At 39.0% G+C, this 25,789-nt stretch overlaps 1 protein-coding gene and 1 pseudogene across 1 annotated transcript in view; one reads left to right on the top strand and one right to left on the bottom strand.

The window, feature by feature from the left end:
* Window positions 1-4,255, top strand: part of LOC102874983 — a 13,413-nt pseudogene extending 9,158 nt beyond the window's left edge.
* Window positions 1-13,455, bottom strand: part of RNMT (RNA (guanine-7-) methyltransferase) — a 75,315-nt gene extending 61,860 nt beyond the window's left edge. Inside the window, exons 1-3 of the mRNA XM_006902757.1 lie at window positions 13,051-13,455; window positions 11,428-11,563; window positions 5,290-5,415 (exon numbers count right to left, since the gene is read on the bottom strand). Coding sequence (XP_006902819.1) covers window positions 5,290-5,415; window positions 11,428-11,563; window positions 13,051-13,455 — 667 coding nt within the window. The remainder of the gene's footprint in view (window positions 1-5,289; window positions 5,416-11,427; window positions 11,564-13,050) is intronic.
* Between the last annotated feature and the right edge of the window lie 12,334 nt (window positions 13,456-25,789).

The following is a 25,789-nucleotide window of genomic DNA, read 5'->3' as shown; positions in this document are numbered from 1 at the left end:
GGGGGATTGTATACCAAAGAAAAGAATTTTTCTTTTACTTTTCAAACAAAGGAGCAAACTTGGGGGGAGGCGTGGGCAGGGAGAAAAGTGCAACAGTGCAAAATTCAAAATCTCTGTAAATGTTCATTGATGTTGTTGTTGTTATGTGCCGTTGAGTCGTTTGCGACTCATGGCGACCCTATGTGCAACAGCCCTAAACCCCGCTGTATCCTGTGCCAATCACATTGTCTCTGACACACCCATCCTGACTGCCCCAGTCACTGAATCAATTCACCTCATAGAGGGTCTTCCGCTTCTGTGCTGTCCCCCTCCACCCTCCCAAACATGATGTCCCTCTCCAAGGACCTGTCTCTCCTTACAACATGTCTAAAGTATGTCAGACGAATCCCCAGAATCCTTGTCTCCAAGGAGTAGCCTGGTTTAACCCTCTCCAGGATGAATCTGTTTGTTTTCTTCAATAAAATAAAATTTAAAAAAAGAAAAAACTGTGGCATCAAGATTGGAGGAAAACTGATCAACAACCTTAATATAGAGATGACACAACTTTGTTCAAAGGAAGGACTAAAAAAAAAAAAACTTGCTGTATGTCAAAGACTATAGCTTCCAATATGGTTTACATCTCAATATTAAGAACACAAAAATCTTTACTACTGGGCCAATAGGCACATAATGATGTTGTTGCTATGTGCAGTCAAACTGATTACAACGCATAGCAACTCTATGAACAATATCTCTGAAACTTGTCCTTTCCTGAGCCAACCTCATCATCTCCAACACATCTGAAAACCTTTGTGATAGCCATTGTATTAATCAATCTTATAGTGTCTTCCTCTCTTTCTGTGATCCTCCAAACATCATGCTCTTCTCTAATGGTAGACACTTCCTAACAGCATGCCCAAAGTATGTGAGTGAGTTTAACCATCTCTATGTCAAAGGAGTTTCACTTTATCTAGGATAGCCTTGTTTGTTCTTTTGGCAGTCCATTTAAGTTCAATGTTCTCCAACACCACAACTCAAAGGCATCAAACGTCTTCTGTCATCCTTAGTCACCGTCCAGTTTTCAAATGCATAGCAAGCAATGAGAAAGCCATGTCTTGGATCAATTTCACCTTTAGTCTGTATATTAACATCACTGCTCTTTAGCACTCTGGCATTGTCCCTGAAGGCAGGTTTTCCCATCTAGTTTTTTGGTTTCCTGAATGTTGGTGCCAAGGACATCGATGTGGATACAAGAAATCATACAGATTACAAAAATCTGACTTAACATTGAGAATGGGAATCCCAAAATACTTCACCACCATTGGCTCTTTAACATATGCTACTTCCTAAAACATTTCAGTGTTGACAAACTCTTGTACAGTGACTGTCAATTCTTTTACCTTCTTTTAATGCTTCCTTGACCATTTAAAACTTTTCCCACAACATCTCTTAGTACCGTAACTCAATGCCTGAATTTTTCTGTCCTCTTAGCTTGAAAAATACTGAGTTTTTTCTCTTTTTATTTTCCAACTTCAGTCTTTGCACATTCCATTATACTATTTTGTTCTCTCTTCTCCCTTTGAAATCAGCTGCCCTTTGAAATCCTCTGCTCATTTTTTAATTTTTTCACATCTCTTTTACTTCGGCATCTCCTCACTTTTTATCTTGGCTTCTTTATGCTTGTGTGCAATTTTCAGAATCTCTTCTGACATCCATTTTGGTTTATTCTTTCTCTTCTGTCATCGTAATGACCTTTTACTCTTTTTTTTTTTTACCTTATGCTCGCTCTCTTCATGAATGGTATCTTCAGTGTCATCCCCAAATCCATCTAGCCTTTGCTCCTTAGAGATTAGTGCCTCAAATCTATTCCTGAGATAATTTTTAAATTCAAATAGGATAGACTCAAAGTTGTAGTTCGGTTCTTGGACTAGCTTTCATTTTCTTCAACTTCAATTTAAACTTGCACCTGAGTAATAGTGTTTCACAGTTAGAACCTGGCCTGATTTTTACTACTGCTACTGAGTTCTCCAGGGTGCTGTGCTGTAATCCCAAAGGTAGGCAGTTCAAATCTGCCCACTGTTTTGTGGGACAAAGATGAGCAATCACCTCCCTTGTGATTAAAACTGCCTCTGAAAACCTGCTAGACGACCAGCTACGGATCAGTTCCCACTCAATGATATACAACAACACCGAGTTCTCCAGGGATTCTTAATATAGAATTAGCCAATCTGATTCCTGTGAGTTCCATCTAGTGAAGTTCATGTGTATAGATACTGTCTTTCTTAAGAAAGGCGTGAGCCTTAGGGAATGTCAAGGATTAGGTTAAGCAACCTGGTAGAGAGTTTCTATTAATCTCAGAGGAGTGTAGGTAGTCCATCTGACAAGGGACAGTGTATATACCAGTCTATAGGACAGTATGATACAGTCAGAGTACAGAGAGATGGCTAGTACTAAGAGATAGCCAATGTTAACTATCATCTGAAATGCTCCAAGATGCACTCTGTAGAGGGTGAACTGCTCCAAAGGATATCTGAGGCAAGGGTGCCCAGTGAAAATCAAGGGAACTCTGCCCAAGGTAGTACCCCAACAAATCCAGAGTTGGCTGCAGGCCAATCAGTTCTAATCTGAGGGTTCCCATATGAGTTCTTGGATGCACAGCCGGAGTTACCCCCAGAGTCAAATACAAAATGGTGCCAATCTGGTCTCAGGCAAAGCTAGGAAGTGCTGAGGAATCCTGGATCAGGAGAGTCTATTCTCATGATCTCCAAGAGGGCATAGCAGACAAGAAAGGAATTCTCCATTTCTTGTCATTCACAAGCTGCTGGCATGGGTACACAGTCCTGGGTTCCCACGCTGACTAGACAACTATTCAAAATGATCATGCAGAGCCGTTTATGGTTCTATGCTCCATCTATTTCTTTGATATTTTATTCAATCAGTGTCTGAAGTACTTCTTTTTAAACTAAGGGTTGCAAAATTACCATCCATTTCTGCTACCTTTATTCACTTGTGTCTTCAGTGAAGATGATCTCCACTGCTGCCTGCCTAGTCCACCAAATTACCCAAAGTTGGCCATCTTTTCATAGAATACTTTAACTTGAAATAACCACTGACAATTAGTTTCTCAGTCTTGGAAATCTGGAAGACATTTTCTTGAAAAGTACCATTTGTCAGTTAACAAAAAACAATGGATAATATTTGCTGCCAAGGACAAAATTTGAGCTTTCAAGCGAAAAACTGGAATTCTGAAAAACCTGTATTCACAATCACAGTGATCTTTTTGAGTTATCTTTTATCTTTCTTTTGCAAATGTAAAACAAGTCTTTACACTAAATTTCTTCCTTTTTTTTTTAATTCTTAAATACTTTTAAAGTTCTCAGTTACAGGAACTATATACATAAAAGTTCTTTCAAACCCTTACTAATTTTTAAGAGGTCCTAAAACCACAGAGTGGTTGAGCGGCATCTTGCCACCATCCCTGACAAGCTCTCCTGTTAGGATCACAGGGACACTACCCAGAATCTCCCTGATCAAGCTGTCACGGGCAGCCCCTCTCTGAAGAACACAGCGCTCTGAAGCCTGAGGGTATTGCAAGCCACAAGGATCTTTCAAAAAGGACAGCCAAGTCTTGCACCTCTACCACCTATTCCTGAACATGAAGGAAAAGTTAGCTTTGGACTGATCCCTGAGGAATTCTTCCAGTTTCTTTATCCTAAAACAACTGTCCCTAAAACAGGTCCTTATATGCTTGGAACTGGGCTTATTCTGTATTTTCTGTCCAAAGAAATATGTGTGGCTACACCAGAAATCTTTTCTAGCATAGCAAAAGTCGGGTTGCTTGTCTATGCAGTTAAAAAATATTGTGCCTTTATTGGACAATTTGCTGATAAACTTAATGAGCAAAAAATTGCTCGACTATAAGAGGTAAAACAGACTTCTGAAATACATCCAAGATGTGAGTGATTTAGAAAAGGTACAGCAGGCACTAGCTCAGTAATGCCTTTACCTTTTTGATGTTCAAAGGAAGAACATCACTATGGCCTTGTAAGTTACATACCAGGAACAGCTGCACAGAGTGTACAAGGAGGCGAAGAATTGTCTGGACTACCATATCTCTGTGCAGAATATGATGCGAAGAAAGGAACAAGAACACATGATAAACTAGGTGGAGAATGTGGTGCAGAGCATCTATGCGCAACAGGAAAAGGAGACAACTGCCAAGTGTATTCAAGATCTAAAGCTGCTTGCAAAGGCTCAGGCACAGCCAGTTATGTAAATCTATGTATCCCATTGGACAGCTGTGAACAGTTGATTTAACTAAATGGAAAATTAGCTAGGTGACAAAAATCACTTTGTATTATATCGCTGTCTATTCAAGTTACAGTTTTAAGTAAAACTGAAGTATGAATTTGCTATATTGAGAGAATAAAGCACACTCATTGACCAATAAAATGGTTCTCTTTATTCTTGTTCCACGTTTTGAGTAGTTCTGTGATCACTTTGAATAAGCAGTGGTTTTAAATGAAGTTTTGATGCCTAACAAAAGATTATCAAGTTATAACTGGAATTTGTAGTTAACTTTAACATCTTGTAATAAAATGACAAAAAAGAAAAAGAAAAAAAGCCAAAACACCACAGAGTGTAAAAACTGCTCAGTTATGCACTCCATCCCAGATGGTGCTGGTACTTCCTATCATCCACCAGTGGGAAGACCAATGATTCCTTTTATTCATTAAGTTACTATCAACCTTTCTATTACTGCTGACCAAATAAGAGTATATTTTCAAGTGTTGAAAAACAGTGATTTTTCTATCGTTTCTTCTGTATTTTTTAGCTATAACTTTTTAATAAAGAAGACATTCTCTTATCAATTATTTAAATGCCTTGAAATACTATTCATAATAACTGACTGATTGAACATCTTTAATTAACGAGTTTGAGAATAGCAAGTATGTTTCCTAGGAATCTATAACAGTGAGCAATGAAACATTCTTTTTTGATCCACTGTAATCATGATGTCACTTGATGTTCAAGGTGTCCTGTCTTTAGCCAGTGGAAGCCATTTCCAGATCTGACTTCAGACACAATTCCAGCTGTCTTTGATAAAGTCCTTCCTTGAGAACTGATAAATTATTCTAGGCTCCCTACTCATAACTCCACCAGGAATATCTAATGACTCATTTTTTCAAATACTCTTATTTTTACAGCCCCCAAAACTCATGCCAAAAGTATCATTTTGATACTAAGGTGCTTCAAGTACCTGGCTGATTACAAATCATCATTCTTTATTACTTCATTTATTTTTCTTACCTGTACAAACTAGCTTTTTAATTCTTCCTTTTCTCCACTTGAGCAGATCTCCACCTTTACCACATCCCAGGTCCAAAACAATGATATCACGGTTTTTTTTCTGTCGCACCTTTTCTAAAAATTCTCCTTAAAAAAGGTAAATTAGTCATATTAAGCATCTGTTGCTCATACTTACCAAAACAGAAACTGTTAGCTTCAACAATCTTCTAACTACTTCAGCATGTTCATTTACAAAGTTAATTCAACAATCTTCTACCTTCTTCTGCATATTTATTTATAAAGTTAATTCATAACCTTTGGTACATGTTTCAAAATGCAACCAGAAGTAACTAACTTGATCACCTACCATTAGAGATTAGACTCTGTGATGCTGCTTTCAAAATTCAACATTAAATAGCATACAATTTAAAATTCTACTAAACAGAAGTAGGAGCTCTGGTAGTGCAGTCTTTAGGAAGTTGCACTGCTAAGCCTAAAGGTGGCACCTCTCTGGTGGTTCAGAACCACCGGAGGAAAATGAACTGTTTCCTCTTGAGTGATTTTTTGTTGCTATTATGTGCCTTACATCACTGCGGACTCAGAGCTGACCCTCTATAGAGGGTTTTCAAAGGCAATAAATCACACAGAAGAAGAATGTCCAGCTTTTTCCCACGAAGTAGCTGGTGAATTCGAACTACTTGTCTTGGGGTTGGCAGCACAAGTCCTTAAATAACAGGCAACCAGAACTCCCTGTGTGATTTACAACCTCTGAAAACCCACTGGAAAGTCAGCCATGAGTTGATTCTAACTCAATGGCAATAAGTTTCCAAGAATTTCAAAAAGCCAACATGTGTTCACAATGGAAAAAAAACCCCAAAACCAAAAAAGCCACTTACACATAATTACTTCTTAGCTGTTTCTAAAATTAATTTATTATACCTCTAAATTTGATATTCATCAAAGATACCAGGTACTATGCAGCACTAAGGACCAATAATTTTGTAAAATATTTAACACGAGAAAATCTAGAGAGCCTTATGCTGAATTAACTAACTCAGTCTCTTAAGGAAAAATACTTCATAAAATCATTATTTTTATTTGGATTAAAACTCCAAAAGGGAAAGGGAAGTGAGGCAGGGGGAACAAAGGATTAGGAGGGGAGAAAATAACCAGAATAACATAAGAGTTTGGTGATTGGAGAGGGGAGGTGTAAAGGAATTAGGAAAAATCCAATGGGGATGTGAAAAGATAGAGTAATAATAGGCATAGAGGAATGGTGATTAATTTTAGAAAACACAATGTATATGGATTATCATGTCAAACACAATGTGAATGTAGAAATGTGTGAAATGCTATGTACATGAATGATACACTATGCACATGAATTCTGTCTGCAAATAAATATAAAGTAAAAGGGGAAAAAAGAAATCAGGCTCAGGTCACTGTCAAAAGAAGTATAAAAACTAATTAAAAAAACAAACTAAAAAAAAAAACTATACCTTTTAAGCTTCCTCATAATCAAAATTCTTCAATATCCTGAAGTAAAAATAGAACCCTTTCAACTGATTACCAAATTACATTATTAACCAATAATTACATTATAAAAAGTTCACCACTGGGAATAAAGAAGTTTAAAAGAAATTACTTCTGGGGGGAGAACTTTTAAGAATTGAAGCTGAAAATGCCTTCAAAAAGAAAATTACCTGGTAGAATCAAATAATTTTCCCATTAAAATATAAACATTAAAAACAAAAATAGACCATACTAAAATATACTTGTAATGAACTACTATGAGATATCATCTCACCTGAGAAAGAACAGCAAAATTTAACAGAACAGCAAACATCAAATGCTGGGGAAATTGCGGAGAAACTGGAACCCTTATTCACTGCTGATGGGAATGTAAAATGGTGCAACGACTATGGAAGGCTGTACAGCACTTTCTCAAAAGGTTGCAAATAGAAATACCATTTGACCCAGCAACTCTACTACTGGGAATGTACCCTAAAGAAACCATAAGTGCCACCCAAGCAGAGATATGCACACCATGTTTACTGCGGCTTTGTTCACAATATAAAAGAGCTGAAAACAAAGCAAGTGCCCATCAGTACGAATTGAGGCCGAAACTCTGGTATATTCACACAATGGAATACTATACAGCATTGAAAAGCAAAGAATTCATGAATTATTATGCAAAATGGGTGACCCTGGAGGACATTATGCTGAGTGAAATATCTGTCACAAAAGAACAAATATTGCATAGGGCCACTGTTGTAAAACGGGACTGACATCGGGGTTGAGGGAAGACAGAGGAGGAGGAGAGGAATGATGTACACTGCATTGAAACAGATGAAGGAGAGAACTGTTTAAAAGGGATACATGACTGGGTATTATTGTCATGACATGAGTCCAGAATGAAGACTACACAGTGGAGTGGACTTGGGTGGAAGGATTGCATAACAATGAAAGAGTTTTTCTTTTACTTTTCAAGAAGAGTAAACTGGGGGGTGGGGTGGGGGTGGACAGGGAGAAAAGTGTAACAATGAATGACTGGAAACCCTAAGTTTCTGTAAAAGTTCATTAAAATTAGTAAAAAAAAAAATTATATATATCCCACTCTCTACACTTCTAAGAATGGATAACAAAAATGGAGCCAGTAAAAGCTAGTTGATGATGAGATGTTTCCACCTCAGGACAACCTCATGTGTCCAGAGTTTCCTATACTCCAATCTGGCTTTCAAAACATGCTATTTACAGAAACAGATTGTTAGTGTTACGCGTCATCGAGTCGCTTGCAACTCATGGCAAACCAATGTATAACAGCTCTAAATTCTGCTCTACCCTGTGCCAATCTTACTGCCTCTGACATACCTAGCCCCATTACTCCAGTCACTCAGCCAATCCATTTCATCCATGGTCTACCTCTCTTGCGCTGTCCCTCCACCCTCGAGGTTCCTCTCCAAGGACTTGTTCCTCCTTGCAATATGGCCAAAGTATGACAGAAAAAGCTTCAGATTCCTTGCCTCCAAGGAGCAGCCTAGATTAACCCTCTCTATGATGAACCTGGGAAGTTCTCCTTGCCAGAAGGAGCATGGTGGTATAAGTGCAGGAATCATGGCAAGCTTTTGGAGTCGATTGCTTTTCTGGGCATGTGCTTGTTATGTGCAGGTTTGCTCTGTCCCCGAGAGCGAGGCTAGCCAGCCTGGGCCTAGGGTTTGAACCAGGAGGCAGCCTTAAGCCAAAAGGGCCCTCAGCCAAGTTCAAATTATTTTCCTGTCAAACGTTCTTCTAGGTGGTACAGCACTGGTCTGTGCATTGCTGTACAGAGGTAACTCGTGGTTGCTGTGATGCTGAAGCCTGTGACAGAGACGTGCCAATCGTGATAATGGGTACCCACGGTGGACAGTGTTGGCTGGAGCTTCCCGACTAAATCAAGCCTGGAAGCAGGAGCAGCATCCACTTCCGAAATGGCTTGCCTCCTGAAACTTAGTACAAACAGTGCTCAGGCTGTTCGTTCATAGGGTCGCTATGAGTCATCTACGATTCGACGGCACCAAACAACAACAACAACATGATGAACCTGTTTGCTCTCCTAGCAATCCATGGCATATTTAATACTCTTCTCCCATACTACAGTGCAAAAGCATCAATTCTCCTTCTATCATCCCTAGTCATTGTCCAGCTTTCTGATGCGTAGCAAGTAACTACAAAGAACATGGCCTGTATCACATGCAATTTTGTCTCCAGACTGACGGCATTGCTCTTCAGTACTGTGGGGATGTCCCTGACAGCAGACTTTCCCAATATAATTTGTCTTTTGATATCCTGCTGCTGGTACCAAGAGTGTTGATTGTGGTAAGAGTCAAGCAAACTAAAGCTGTTAACACTCTCAATCTCTTCACCATCTATCATGATGCTGCCAATTGGCACAGTGGTGAAAATCTTTGTTTTCTTGATGTTGAGCTTCAATTCATATTTAAGGATACAGTCCTTAATCATCTTCGTCTTTGGCAAGCACTTCAGATCCTCCTCAGTTTCAGCAAGCAGGGTTGTGTCAACTGCATAATGCAGGTTGTTGATGAATCTTCCTCCAATCCTGATGCCACATTCCACCTCATAGAGCCCAGCCTCCCAAATGACCTGTTCTGCATACAGGCTGAAAAGATAAGAAGATACGAGACATTTCTGGTGTAAACCCTTCCCAATTTAAAACCATGTAGTGTTTCCTTGCCCTGTTCTGACAACTGTCTCCTGATTCAAGTACAGTTTAGCATAAGCACAATCAAGTGTTCTGGGATTCCCATTCTTCTTAGAGTTAGCCACAGTTTGTGTGATCCTCACAGTCAAATGCCTTTGAATAGTCAATGAAACACAGACATTCCTCTGGTACTCTCTGCTTTCAGCCAAGATCCATCTAACATTAGCTCTACTATTTCTAGTACCAGAGACTCTTCTAAACCCAGCCTGCACGTCCAGAAGTTCTCCAATGTGCTGCTTCAGTCGTTTTTGAATAATTTTTAGTAGAATCTTGTTTGTATGTGGTATTAATGATGTTGTTTGGTAATTTCCACACTCTTGTCTAGTCACCTTTCTTTGGAATGGGAACAAATATGGATCTCTTCCAGACAGTTGGCCAGGTAGTTGTCCTCCAGATTTCTTGACACAACGTGGTAAGCGCATCCAGGACAGCATCTGTTTGTTGAAATACGTCAATTGGTATGCCGTCAATTCCTGGGGACTTGTTTTTTGCCAATTCTTTCAGAGGAGCTTGAACTTCTTCCTTCAGCACCACAGGCTCTTGCTCATATGTTGTTTCATGAAATTCTACGTCAGAAAACTCCTTTCGGTACAGTGATTCTGAATACTCCTTCCATCTTTTTAATGATTCCTGGATCATTTAATACTCTGCTCAATGCTCCCTTAAGTATTGCAACTCAAGGCTTAAATTTCTTCCATCAGTTCCTTCAGCTTAAGGAATGCCAAACTAGTTCAGCCCTTTTGATTTTCTGACTCCAGCTCTTTGCACATTTCATACTTTGCTTTGTCTTCCCGAGCTGTCTTTTGAAATCTTCTGTTCAGCTCTTTAATGTCTTGATGTCTTCCCTGTGCTTTGGCTTCTCAGTGCTCTACTGTAGTATTTTGAGTCTCATCTGACATCCATCTTGGTCATTCTTCTTCCTCTGCCTTTGTCCTTTATTCCAAGGAGTCACATACATAAACCCAAACCTCCAACTTCCCATTAGATGTCAAATACTTGAACAACTTGCACCACCCAAGGACTCCTTGTTAAGGAATCTCCAGGGGTTGATTGTTTAAAAAAAAAAACTAAACAAAAAAAAAGAGCATGCTAATACCCTTTTTCCTGGAATATTGTTGACTTGAGTAAGAAGCTGTGCTGCCAACCAAAAGTCAGGGGGTTCAAATCCATGGAAGAAAGATGGGCAATCTCCTCCTATGCAATTTACAGCCTCTAAAAACTTACTGGAAAGTTAGCAGCTATGAGTCATTTCCAACACAATAACAGTAAGAATAATGTAACCTGAACATGTAATCCAACTTAATAAAGATTCTGCCATTACTCCAAAACTGTTAAGAGTGAGATAGGATTAAGACTAGAGGAGTGAAAGTACTCAGCTGCAAGCTGACAGTTCAAATTCAACAAGCCTCTGCTTGGGAGAAAGATGAGGCAGACTCTTCCTATAAGTCAGGATCTATTCAATGACAGTAGGATGAAATTAAGTAGCTACTCTAGTCTATGTATTTACATCAATCAGTACTTGTTAAGGAATTTGTGGTGGTCTAAACTATGAGGAGTTATACTGCTACCCCAATGGAGGCACTCCTGAAGCAGTTCAAATTCTCCAGTGGCTCCTCAGGAAAAAGAAAGCAATCTCCTCTCACACAATCTACAGTCTCAAAAACTCAGGAGAAAATCGACTAAGATTATTAATTGCTATACTGTATGATATGGGAACAATGAGTTTTAAAAATATTGAATACCCTACATAGTCAACCAAAAGAATTTTCCTAGAAGACCCCAACTTGATGTTAAAATTTGATAATAAATGCTTGGAGATTGGTTAATTATTTAGAAGAGGAAAACTGAGACATTAGTTATACAATAAAACATTGCATTTCTACAGCAAAAATAAATCATACCAATAAGGACACTTTTCATCCAATTATTAAAGTTTCTTAAGTAAAAAATACGACTTTGGCTACGCTTCTCCAAACCAACTTCCTGAAGTTCATTGTAGTGGGCAGCCACTGTTGAGCCGTGCCCCTCTTCTAAGCTCTGAAAGTAAAAAAGTAGAACAAAATTAAGAAGCAGGATATACATAGACCTAAAGGTATCTGGTCTACATAACCAACAAAATACCTGGTAAATTAATAAAATTCATTAAGTAGCTACATTAACCATAGAAATCCTTCTAATTTTAATTAGAACTTATCTCCCATTTCCTAATTTTGAAAATATCTCTAGATTTAATATTTTCATCTTCATCTTTTTATCTGTGAAATGTTAGTATTTATAAAACCAATACTTTTCCAAATGTGAAACAGTATGAATGGCAGAATGCATGAAACACCATGTATATTAACGAAACACTTTTGTATGTAAACCAATATAAAAGTTTTTTTAAAAATAAACAAAACAAAAAAACCCAATACTTTTCCAGAGTTTTAACTGAGTCAATAGACAACCTAGGGATAGAGTTCTAACATGAAGATAAAGTAATAATTATACCTATATATTTATTACGTAATTAGAAAAGTGTTTTGAGGAGTAGACAATAATTCCTGTAAAATAGTTACAGCTCAACAGGTTACGTTCAACATCAATGCTTTCCATTATTATTTGCTATGAATGTAAATCAACAGCTTTCAATCTGTTCTCCTTGAGGTCTAAGTAGTCTGTAGTGATACCATGGTAGGAAAATGACTTCAACTCCCTCACATATCCCTTTTCAACCAGTGCTTCATCTTTTACCTATTCTATTTAGCAGGTTTGAGTGTAAGGTTATAACCTGAAAATAGGACTAGTGATAGTTCTGAAGTAGTAAAAATTTGGAAATAATGCCCACTACAGGGATTTATCCCCCAACAATGACAAATGTCTAGCCTATCTGCCACTTTCTGCTTCAAGGTTAATGGCAGAATTTTACTCCTTAATATTTCTCTTTCTCTCTAAATACAGATTCTGCTTCAGATTCCTTTGCAATGTTGTTTTTCCAGACTTGCTATCTTTTGTTTTGTAACAGTACCAGGATAGATATCTAGCTTATTATGAGGAGTTTATACCTATTTACCTAAAATTGTGATAAAACACGCTCATTAAAGTTAGAAACAGTTCTTCAAGCAACTATATTAACAAAGAAACACAAAGTTGGGTGGTGTGATTTTTAAAATTTATCACTTTAAGTAATGAATCTCTATTTAAAAACAAAAGAGATGAGCATCAAATATAAAAAGTACCATCTGAACTGTAAATAAACACTAAATAAAATAAAACACTAAAAAAAGCAAACTATTAAAACTGACTTGCAAATTTCTAGTCAAATAAGTAAGATAAAATTAAGTCCTTAGCAAAAGAAATTTCACCTTATAACACTCAACTGTGTTAAGTCTACATCAGAACCACATCTTATTATAAAAAGAATATGCTTAAATTATTCAGATTATGTTTTCAAAAACCACTAGAGAAAGCAGTATTACTCACAGGTAGGTCACATTTCAATTTGACATACTACATTATTAATAAAAGAAAATGAGTCAACATACTTTTTGTTGTTCAGGAATATCCTCAAGTTCTCTTTTTCTCTTTTTATGAGCAACATCTCCAGTGGAACAAGCACCTGTTGAGGTATCATCATCTTCTATTTCCCTTTTTGAAACAGCATTATCATTTCCAAAATCTTTTTCCTCTGGGACAATTTTTACATCAAGTGTTCTTTTTTTGAATGAAGTGTCTTCCCCATAGTTAGAATCTTCCTTTGTAAGATCATCTTCAAACTCCATTTTTCTTTTTGTCAGTGTGCCTACCTGCTCCTTTTCAGATGACCCAGACCCAGGAACAGTTGTGTTTACATTAATATTGAATGAAGACTCTATTTCAGAACATACTGATGCTTTTGCTTCTTCAAAAGAAAAATTTTTACAATCCTCTGCTCGTGCAAAATTATCCATTTTTTATTACTGATGATAAAATTCCATAAACCAACATTGACTGGAATGGCAAAAATACAGTATTTATAAATAGTGCTGACACATTTTAACTGCTATGATCAACCAAGACTTAAATGTCACATAGTAGAAAAAACACTGGAAAAAATATCACATACATTATATATGAATATAGCTATAATGTTATCTACAAGTAACTACTGGCCCCTAAGCCTGGCAAATTATATGGTAACAAACAAATTCTAGCTCCATTTCTATTCTGATTTTTAAATTACTCTGTAGTCTCAGTTTGCATATTGAGGTCCCCTGGGGCACAACAAACTCATTCAGCATACTACTGCATTTTGTGACATCAGCAGACATCACAGAAACTATTAGCTACTAGATTCTGGAGGGTCACGGTATATTGTGGAGAGGCAGTACACTCCTTTAAAGACATTATACCTTTATGAAGCTGGCATTTTGAGACTATCACAAAAAAAGCAACATGAAGCAGGAAATGAAAACGGCTTGCTAGATACCAAGGCTTGAGAAGCTGTAGTGATTTAAAAACTATATACAAACAGAATTTTTAAATGCCAATATATGTAGTTGGATTTTTTTTTAAGCTCATGAGGGTGTCAGAATATAAATACATTTTAAATTCTTCGGCTTGAATTTCATAATAAATGGAACCCCACGTACTCCTTTTGACTGCAAAAATCAAACCAGACATATTAACATCATCATGATCAGGAAAAAGGTTGGGAACCTAGAGCAAGGATTTCTTAAAACTTTAATTTTGTAACAGGCATTGAAATTAAATAGAAAGTATAGTAGAAATTTACCAATTTTCTATGGACAAGATTCAGCATTATAGATTAATGACAATTATATTTCCTTAACATTTTCTTAGTGTAAAATGGGAAACCTCCTTGTCAGGCAAGCCAATTCTGACTCATAGCAACCCTACAGAGGACACTGAAAGAAGTCTCTACAAAGTTTCCAAGGCTGTAAACCAAACAGAAGCAGATGCTACATCTTTCTCCAGGAGAACTGCTGACCTTTTTATTTAAAAGTACATATGTAGTATCTTTTGTAAAACGAGAAGGAATTGAATAGGAATTCTTTCAGTGTTCACTTATTCACTCATTACCAAATTTACTCAAGTCATCCTACAGAAGAGTCCAAAGAAGCACTGTGTGAAGTATCAATTCAAGAAACTTATCCTCCAAGGATGGCAAAGCTTCATCTCACAAATTCTGGGCATGTTGTTAGAAGGAGTTATTTCTTGGAAAGGGACATCATGCTCAGAAAAAGTCAAGAGTCAGCAAAAGAAAAGAAGACCCTCAACTGAAGGACTGAAATAGTGCCAGAGGCAATAATGGACTATGCCAGAGTTGATTAGGATGGCACAGGACAGAGCTCAGAGCTGTTGTTCATAGGGTCGCTGTGAGTCCTACTCAAACGACACACAACTGAAGGGGCAGCAGAAACCCCATTTTTTTATAAACCCCCATTAGCGCTGAAGGCAGAAGCGGGCCATAAAAATTCTTGGCTTAGGGCAAATACGAGTGGCCCAGGTAAAACCCAGTCTGTCCTTGAAAAAGTAAGGAATTAACTAGTGTCTATGTGACACAAAAAGAGTAAAGGCGGGCAAAGTAACCAGCCAGCCCATCAAAAGCCGGCCAAATGAGTGACCCCCTAGCCCGCCAATCTCTTTGCCTTAGCAGGGGCACCCAAGAAAAAGCTATAAAAGCAAGTGGGAGGGAAAACTCGAGGCTTTTTCCCTTCACCACCTTTCTGAGGAAGGTGAAAGAGCCTCCACGGGTGGAAAAATTAAACAATAAACGCTCTTGAAACTTCAGATGTGTTTCTGGATTTCTTTGAGGGGCATTTCGTGGGCACAACAACAACACATTAATAACTTCTCAATCCAACACAAAATCTTATTTGAGAAACAAAATCATAAGATGAAAACTGTTAGTGATGGGATGCTTATCAGATAGAAAATAATCACTCTGGTAATCCATATTATATATAAAATGAAGCAGCTAAAATTTTTAGGATAATTAATTAGAACAGCAAAGTACTGAAGAGCAATGGTGTCTCTTTGGAGGCCAAGGTGCATCTGATACAGGTCATGGTCTTTGCTATCACTTGTTATGCATCACAGAGTTGGACAATGACTAAGAAGGATAGAAGGAGAATTGATGCCTTTGAGCTGTGGTGCTGGAGAAGAGTATTGAGGGTACCATGGACTGCTAGGAAAACAAACAGATTCAACCTGGAAAGGGTCAAACCAGGCTGCTCCTTGGAGGCAAGGATTCTGAGGCTTTGTCTAACATACTTTGGACATGTTGCAAGGAGGGACAGGTCCTTGGAGAAGGACATCATGCTTAGTAGGGTGGAGGGACAGCGCAGAAGGGGAAGGCCTCCCTATGAGGTGGATTGATTCAGTGATTGGGGTAATCGAGTTGGGTGTGTCAGAGCCGGTGCGATTGGCACAAGACAGAGCAGAGTTTAGGGCTGTTGTACATTGGGTCACTATGAGTCGCAAGCGACTCGATGGCACGTAACAACAACAATTGCATTCAATTATTTTTCTGTGAAAAATTTCATATGAACTTAAATCACATCCATTTTACTTTTCTAGAACAAGGTAGCATTGTTGGCAAAGGTGGAGAGCCAGAAAGAGAGACAAGGATCATCAAGGATACAGTGACTCTTAACAACAGGCTTGAGTACATATAAGATGAGGATGATGCAGGTTAGGATAAGGTTCAGACCTGTTGTTCATAGGATCCCTAGGAGTTCAAGTCAATTCCATGGCATGTAACAACAGATTAACTAAATGATATGAAAAGATTCTGCTATTCTGAATGGATTTTAGTTCAAAAGTATGTTACTAAATTTGGGAGCTCTGGGCACACAGCTCAAATCCACCAGGTGCTCCATGGGGAAAAAACGGGCAATCTCCTCTTTTGTGATTTACTGCCTCTGAAAACCTGCCAGAGAGTCAGCTATGGATTGATTCTAACTTGACAGTACACAAAAGTATGTTACTGAATTTTAATGTGACAAGGAAAATAATTTACCTATCTAGATTATTAAAGTGTTACAAGTAGACATGCACTTCAAATTAAGGTGATCATTTCTAATTTCACACCACACACACAGTCTTACACCTTTGAAAAATACAGTTTTAGGGAGCTCTGGTGGCCTAGTGGCAAGAAGCTGCACTGCAATCCCAGAGGTACAAGGCTGGAATTCACCAGATACTCTGGTAGAGAAGGAGGGACAATTTCCTCCTGTACCAGTCAGATCTGATTTGACGGTACACACACAAAAAATAATAAAAAAGAAAAACAACTTTAAAAAAAAAGAAAAATATAATTTTGAGGACTACTACAAGAGATTTTTGCTAATTATAAAAATGACTAACAATTTGTGGAAAATAATGTATATAATTTTTTTAGTAAACCAGTAAAATATAAAAAATTATTTTAAAAAAAAGACTAAAATTTAAATTTAAAAATTAAGCATATAGTTTAGTTGCTCAAACTAAAGTTGCTCCAGAACTTTTGGAATTTGTTCATGAATTTTTAATTAAAAATCATCTTTCAAAGAAAAACCCTATTGAGAACAACAGCAAGGTCAAAAGATTAGGGAAAATCCGCAAATTCAGATCAAGCATACAGAACCTGAAAGATATGGAGAGAAATAAAAACCATCTTTTGAATAAATAATTTTTTTAAAAAATAGGTTAGAGAAATAAAGTTTCTTCAAAAGGACGGAGGGGGAAAAATCGCTATGATCTAGGTTAGAAAAGGGCTTCAAAGGAAATTTGATATAGCAAATGTAAATACTAAGCATTACAATACTAGCTGAAAGACTGACAGTTCAAGCCCAGCAGGATAACTTGGAAAACAGCATGGTGGTCCTCTGGAAGGTCAAAACCTAGACAACAATAGAAGTACCATTCTCTTCTGATACAGATGGGCCCAGCATGGGTTGGAATCCACTCAAAGGGAACTAACAAAAACCTACTGTCTGCAAAAGTAAAATATCCAGGTGCCAAAGTATAGGAAGCTAACTCACAGAAGGGAAAAAAATGAAGAAAAAAAAAAACCCACCCTTTTATTATTTAAAATAATTATCTAATCCAACTGATAGCAATTAGTGAATGAGTACAAATTATCAAATTTCTATCTTCTCTTCTACTAACTTCCTTAAAAAGAATCAGAATTCATGCCCAGCTACATCTTTCTCCAGAAGAGAAACTAACTTTTCCTTTTGATTAAAGGCTGACCCACTACACCACCAGGCCACCACAGCTCCTTAATTCAAACATATCCAACTGAAACATCTTATTTAGGTGAAACTGTAAATACCTCCAAGCATTAACATTGATATTTAAATACCAACTATACATAACCAACTACATAACCAACTCATACAGGGAGCTCTAGTGGTCTAGAGGGTAAGGAACAGTCCCAATTCACTAGCTGCTCGGTGGGATCAGCAATCTCCTCTCCTGTGTATTCAGTCTCCGAAAATGCTCCGGAGGCTCAGCTATGAGTCGGTTCCGAACGGATGGCAGATAATTTACACATGTGTCACAAAACGATAACCAATTTAGTTGGAATAAAGGACTAACACTCCAAACAACCACAAGAATAGATAAGGGCACCAATTATAATCATGAGCAGACTCCAAAGAAAGAGTGCTCTCTCTTTCCAAAATCTTTGTAAATAAGTCAACTGACTAGAATGTGCAATAAATCTACAGATTTAAAACAGACTTTCCAGCAACTCCTTCGAGATAAGCCATGCTGTGTCACCATATCTGCCGCTCTGTGAACGTCTACAGAGATGATCCAGGCCCAAGGGGCTTAAGTCCGAATTTGACAGCTGAAGGGAATGAGCTCAGGAGGCCCAAGAGCATGCAGTATAGAAAGGAACTTTTCAGCCAAGGGAATCCATCATTCCCTGCAGTCATTCGAGCAGTTTAAACAACAAACTACTCAGAATCAGATTCGCCCCTCCAGAGAAACAGGAACCGCCACAGGAATACAACTCTCCTCCCTCTAATCCGGGTAACAACCAACCAACAAGCCCTTCAGGTGAGCCTCATCTTTCTCCCACACAGCAGATAATGAGTTGGAACTGCCGATCTTACAGTCAGCAGAGCAATATGTAATGGCACGAGGCCACCAGGACTGCTTTCTCTTAGTGCAGAACAAACTCAATGAACAAGGATGTGAGCAGAAAACACAACAGGCCTCGGCCTACCCGAGGGATACGCAATTTTGCTTTGGGCTGTGGGTACAATCAGGTTCCCGGAACATGTAATCAAGGAACCTACTTCCGCTACGGCAACGAAGGGGCTAAAAATGTGAAGCAAGCAAGGGCCAGAGTTGATGCAGCCAACACTCACCATAAACCACATAAACTACGATCGCAATTTTGTTTGTGGAAACTGCAAACGGGCGATAGCTAAAGGTATCATTTCCGACGCACATCCGGTCACATGCCGCCGTTCGGGCGGAGAGCGGAAGCTGGCCCTACTTCCGCACCAGACTACAAGATCCAGCATGCCGCGCGCTCGCCGTCAGCGCACCAACGGGCGGGGCTGCGCACTCGGCACCTCACCTCCGGTGCGAGTCAGGGTTTCCCATTTCCCACAACCGAGGAAACCGGTGCGGCGTAAGGACACCCTTGTGGGACCTGAGGAGCCGTCCTCGGCCCAGGCCGCGGCGCGGGCGTCCATGGAGGTATCATGGGCAGCGAATTGGGGAGGGCCGGTCCACTGCTAGCGGGCGCGCCTCTGCGCAGCCCTCTGGCACGTGTAGATCCTGCTGTGCCGTTCCAGAACTGCCAGTGTCCTTCCTCCCAGTGCTCCCTCCTGTGCCAGTTCTCGGCCTCGTGCTCAGTGACCCTTTCCCCTCTGCTCTTCCCTCCTAGCTGAGGAACGACCTTCTTAGGGACACCCTGTCCATTTCTTTAGGACATCCTTCTTGCAGGAAGGCCTTTATTATGACAGAATCAGGGAAAAGACAGACCTTGGGGAAAGCTTAAGGGTTTTACTCTGTGTTGGTTGGACTTTGATTGAGACTGGTTACACGAACAAAACCATACTTTGTCCACATCGGGGAGAGTGAATCAAAGCAACATTCTCTACTAGATAAACTTACAGGCCCGAATTGGTTTGCTTACGAAGTTCGTGTATACTGTGTTTCATGTTATCCTTCATTCACATTGTGTTTCATACCATCATTCCATGCTTTATGTTTTATAAAATTAATTACCATTGAACTATGCCCAGCATTACCCTGTCTTTTCCAGATCCCCGCCGATCTTTCCCTTTTTCTTTACCCTCCACCGCCACCTACCAAATTGTGCAACTCTATGATTTCCCGCCCGCCGGCACCCCCACCACCCCCACCCCCGTCCATCCTCTCTGTTCTGCTACCACCCTCCCCCACCTTGGTCCTCATACACGTTTTACTGATTATCTCTCTGTATCTATAGTAATGGTCTTCTTATGCAGCATTTGTCCTTGGGAGGCTGAATTACTTCACTCAGCATAATGCTCTCCAATCCCTCCCAAATTATGTATTTTTTTTAAAATCATTGTTCTTGAGTACTGCGTAGTATACCATTGTGTGATTGTGCCACAATTTCTAAGTCCATTAGATTGTGTTTGGACATTGGGGCAGTTTCCATGTTCTTAGATTGTAAATAATGCCATTGTGAACATTGGTGTACAAATCTCCATTTGTGTCTCAGTTCTTATTTTCTCGGGGTATATTCCTAACAGTGGAATAGCTGAGTAATAGGGAGTTCTGTGTTCAGCTTTTTGAGCAACAGCAAACTGCCTGCAAGAGTGGTTGTGCCATTTTACAATCCCACCAACAGTGTTCCTCACTCTCCACATCCTCACCAACGTTGTTTGCTATCCTGTTAAACTTGGGCAAGTCTTTTCAACAGCAGGCTTGCCCAATGCAATATGTCTCCTTGCTGCTGGTACCAAAGGTGCTGATTGTGGATCCAAGTAAGAAGAAATCACTGACAATTCAGTCTTTTTCCCATTTATCATAATGTTGGCCCAGTGGTGAGGATTTTTGTTTTCTTCACTTTAAAATGTAATCCATACTGAAGTCTGTAGTCCTTGATATTCTGCAGCAAGTCCTGTACACTTTGAGCAAGCAAGGGTGTGTCTTCTGCATAATAGTTTGTTGATAGTCTTCCTTCTATCCTCTTGCTACATTTTTCTTCAGAGTCAAGCTTCCCAAATTATTTGCTCAGCATACAAATTGAATAGGTAAAAGAGAAGGATACAACCCTGATGCACATCTTTCTTGATTTTAAACCTTGCAGTATTATTTATGTTAAACATTAACACCCTTAGTATCATCAGTTAGGAAAAAATAGACACTTGCACTGGGAAAATCTGCAGTTAAGGACTTCTCCAAATTACTGAAGAGTAATGATGTCAGTTTGAGGACTAAGGTGTGTTTGATTCAAGCCATGGTCTTTCTGCTCACTTGCTGTGCATCTGAGAGCTGGGAATAAGGATGACAGACAAAGAATTGAGGCTTTTGAGCTGTGGTGTTGGAGAAAAGCACTGAACATCCCGTGAATGAACAAAAGAAAAAACAAATATGTCTAGGAGGTGGTGCAGCCAGAGTGTTCTTTGGAGTCAACAATGATGAGGCTTCACCTTGAAGGTCTTGATGGTGGGAAGGGTGAAGGGGTCAACGAGAGAGGAAGATTGATGCAATGACTTCCACGATGGGCTCTTCGGTGTCAGGAAATGTGAGAATGGCACAGGATAGAACAGGGTTCAAATCTTGTGTTCATAGGGTCACTATGAGTCGAACTCAAAAAAACAAGTGTTCCCTTGCTCTGTTCAGACAGCAGCTTCTGTTCCAGGTTTACGATTTGTATGCGCATAATTGTCTGAGATTCCTGTTCTTCTCAATCATAGTCATAGTGTTTGCTTTATTTTATCTGCCCAGTGAAATGCCTTTACGTGGTCAAATAAGACACAGATAGATGTTTTTCTGGTATTCTCTGCTTTCAGCCAGGATTCATCTCACATCAATAGAGATATACCTGGTGCCATGCCCTCTTCTAAACTCAGCTTGACCTTCTGGGAGTTCCCTGTCAATGAACTGTTACAGCTGTTTTTGGATGATCTTCAGTATTTTGCTTGCATATGATAGTGATAATATTCAGTAATTTCCACATTCTATTGGATCACCTTTTTTGAGTATGAGAACAAATATGGATCTTTTCCAGTCAGTCGGCCAAGTAGCTGTCCTCTAAATGTCCAGGCATAGAGTAATGAGCACATCAAGGGCTGCATCTGTTAGTTAACACATCAGTTGGTGTCCCATTGATTCCTGAACCCCCCCCCTCTTTTTTTCTTGTCAATTCCTTAAACTTCCTTCATTATCGCACCTGCTGCAGAGGGTCAAGGACTGTAGCCTCCAATATGGATTGAGGCTCAATGTCAAGAAGACAAAGATTCTCACCACTTCGCAATTGGCAGCATCAGGATGGATGGTGAAGAGATTGAGATTGTACACAGCTTTAGTTTGCTTGGCTCCATAGTCAACAGTCTTGGCACCAACAGCCAGGAAATTAAAAGGTGCATTACCATGGGAAAGTCTGCTGTTAGAGACCTCTCCAAAGTACTGAAGAGCAATGGTGTCTCCCTGGAGACTAAGGTGCGTTTGATACAGGCCATGGTCTTCACAATCACTTGTTATGCATCAGAGAGTTGGACAATGACCAAGGAGGATTGAAGGAGAATTGATGCCTTTGAGCTGTGGTGCTGGAGAAGAGTATTGAGAATACCATGGACTGCTAGGAAAACAAACAGATTTGTCCTGGAAAGGGTTAAACCGGGTGGCTCCTTGCAGGCAAGGATTCTGAGGCTCCGTCTAACATACTTTGGACATGTTGTGAGGAGAGACCGGTCCTTGGAGAAGGGCATCATGCTTGGGAGGGTGGAGGGACAACGCAGGAGGGGAAGGCCCTCTATGAGGTGGATTGATTCAGTGACTGGTATAACCGGGATGGGAGTGTCAGAGACAGTGCGATTGGCACAGAACAGAGCAGAGTTTAGGGCTATTGTACATAGGGTCGCTATGAGTCGCAAGCGACTTGATGGCACATAACAACAACAACATGTTCATATGGTACTTCCTAAAATTTTTCAGTGTCAACATTTTTCCATCTTCTTTTGATGCTTCATAGATCATTCAAGATTTTACTCGTTGCATCTCAGTATTGCAGTCAAGACTTGAATTTTGTTTTCTGAATTTTGCTTGAGAAATGCCAAGTAAGTTTGTCCTTTTTTATTCTACAACTCCACCTCTTTTCACTTTGTCCTCTTGAGCTGCTCTTTGAAATCTTTTATTCATTTCTTTTACTTCAACATCTCTTTCCTTTGTTTTGGCTTCCTGACAGTTTTTAGAACCTCTTCTGAAATTCATTTTGGTCTTTCCTTTCTCCTCTGTCTTTGTAGTGATCTTTGGCTCTCTTCTTTGATATCATCCTATAACTATTCTGGTCTTCGATCATTGGTATTCAGTGCCTCAAATCTGTTCTTAAGATGATTTTTAAATTCACGTTGGATAGACATAAGTTTGAATTTTCATTGTGGACCTGTTTTAATTTTCTTTAACATGAGTAATTGTTAGTCTAGTCCATATCCTGCACTTGTCCTGGTTTTGACTGCTATTACTAATAGTTATAAAGAATATGTATAGTGAAAGTACAATGCTTAAAATGAGGTATAGAGCAATTAAGATGGATTGAATAGAAAGTTCTAATGGCTTAATTTTAAGAAGTTACACAGCTAATCAAAAGGCACAAAATTCACTCAAATCCACTAGCTTGTCCATAGAAGAAAGATAGTCTCTTCCCATGCAGTTAACTCACTTGAGGGTCAGCTAAGCATTCCTTCCCACTAGATGATACATAACAATAAAATTGGTGAATGAAATTCAAAAGTTGGAAACAAAGGAAGAGAACTGGTAGTTGAATAATATGGCCTTTGTGACAGAAATAAGACTGGAGAGGTTATGGTAGCATTTTGTATGGTCAGCAGTTTTGTCATGCCAATAGTTGTTTGGGGTTTTTTTAACAACTAACAGCGGCAACAAAAAAGAACTCCGCAAAATGGCAACATTAAAACCTGGTCTGTCAGCACTGAATGCTTAAATGCAGAGAAAAAGAATAGCAAATTGGATTTTAAAAACCCCAAAACCCATTGATATGTTACCTTCAGGAGGCACATCTAAGAAAACAAAGAAAATAATAGAGTAACAATCAGTTGGTGTCAAAATATATAACATGCAAATGGCATCCATAAGAAAGAGGGAGTAGAAATACTAATCTCTGATAAAATAGATTTTAGGGTACAGTCAACATAAGAGACAATGAAGGGTGTTGTATAATTCTTAAGGTTCAAGAAGATATGACCTGAATTAATACACCGAGTGATAAACCTCCAAAATACAAAAAGCAAATACTAATACACTCGATTGCTATACAGAGGTAACTTGTGGTTGCTGTGATGCTGAACACTGTGACACTGATGTGCCAAATGCCATAATGGAGGACAGTGTTTGGTGCAGCTTCCCGATTAAAACAAGCTTGGAAGCAGGAGTGGTACCCACTTCCGAAATGGTTTGCCTCTATGAAACTCTATGACCATGGAGAAATGACCGAAGTTAAATAAGTGTTCAGGTCTTTCGTTCATATGGTCACTATGAGTCGTCTACAACTCGACAGCACTCAACAACAACAATACACTTGAAGAAATAAAAACAAAACACCACAGTAGTAATAGTAATAGATTTCAGCACACCACTTTGACTGAAGGACAGCTCAACTAGAAAGAAATCCAACAAAGATGAAAAAGAATTAAACTATACAATAGCCAACCTGACCTCATAGACTTACTCAGAACATCTACCCAACAAAAGTTCAATTTCTTTTCTTCTTAAGCATGTATTTCAACACTGAAATATTTCAGATGTACTATCTGATCAAGAGCCAGTGGTAATCAAGAAAAAAGTTCAAGCTGTACTGAAGGCATTGGCAAAAAAATAAGGCTCCAGGAATCATTGGAATACCAGTTGGCGTGTTTCAACTAACAGATGCAGACCTGAATGTGCTTACCAGTTTAAGCTAAGAAATTTGGAGAACAGCTGCTTGGTGACTGACTGAAAGAGATCCTTACTAGTTTTCATTCCCAAGAAAGGTGATCCAACAGAATGTGGAAATTATAAAAAATATTACTATCACATGGAAGCAAAATATTGCTGAAAATCATCCAAAAATGGCTGAACAGTGAATGTAGACAAAGAACTGCCAGAAATTCAAGCTGCATTTAGAAGAGGCCGTGACACCGGAAACATCACTGCTGATGTCAGATAGATCCTGACAAAAAAGCAAAGAATACCAGAAGAAAGTCTATTTGTGCTTTATTGACTATGCAAAAACATTTGATCATGTGAGTCATAACATTATGGCTAGCATTGAGAAGAATCGGAATCCTAGGACACTTAATTGTGTTCATGTAAAACGTATAACTAGAACAAGAGGCTGTTGTCCAAACAGTACAAGAGAACACTACACTTAAAATTAAAAGTTGTGCATCCATAAAAGTCCCAAGGACTCAACAATAACCAAAAAAAAAAAAACCCAAAAACTGTTAGAGCTGGTAGACCAATTTAGTAGAGTGGCAGGGTAAAAGATCAGTATCCAAAAATCTTTGGGATTCCTCTACAGTAGCAAAAAGTACTTGGAGAAGGAAATCAAGAAAACAATACCATTTACAGTAGTCAACCACAAACTGAAATACTTTGGAGTGAACCTAACTAGAAACCTGTACCCAAAAAACTACAGAACATTTCTGAGACACAAAATAAAAGACCTATGTAAATAGGAAAATGTTCCCTATTCAGGGATAGGAGGGCGCAATATTGTGAAAATTACAGTCCTAGCAAAAGCACTCATATGAGCAAGAGCCTATGGTGATGCAGGAAGAAGTTCAAGCTGCTTTGAAGGAAATAGCAAAAAACAGTGCCCCAGGAATAGTTGGTATACTAATTGACATATTTCAGCTAACAGATGCCGTCCTGGATGTGCTCGCCAAGTTGTGCCAAGAAATCTGCAGAACAACCACTTGGCCATCTGACTGGAAGAGATTTATATTTGTTCCCATTCCAAAGGGTGACCCAACAGAGAGTGAAAACTATAGAACAATCTCATTGATTTCACATGCAAGCAAGATTCTACTGAAGATTATCCAAAAACGACTGGAACAGCACATC

Source organism: Elephantulus edwardii, unplaced genomic scaffold, assembly GCF_000299155.1.
Source record: "Elephantulus edwardii isolate Elephantulus edwardi_28Jun2011 unplaced genomic scaffold, EleEdw1.0 scaffold00446, whole genome shotgun sequence".
NCBI classification, from domain to species: domain Eukaryota; kingdom Metazoa; phylum Chordata; class Mammalia; order Macroscelidea; family Macroscelididae; genus Elephantulus; species Elephantulus edwardii.
Note: the sequence above shows the minus strand (reverse complement) of the source record. Positions and strands in the feature narration are given on the sequence as shown.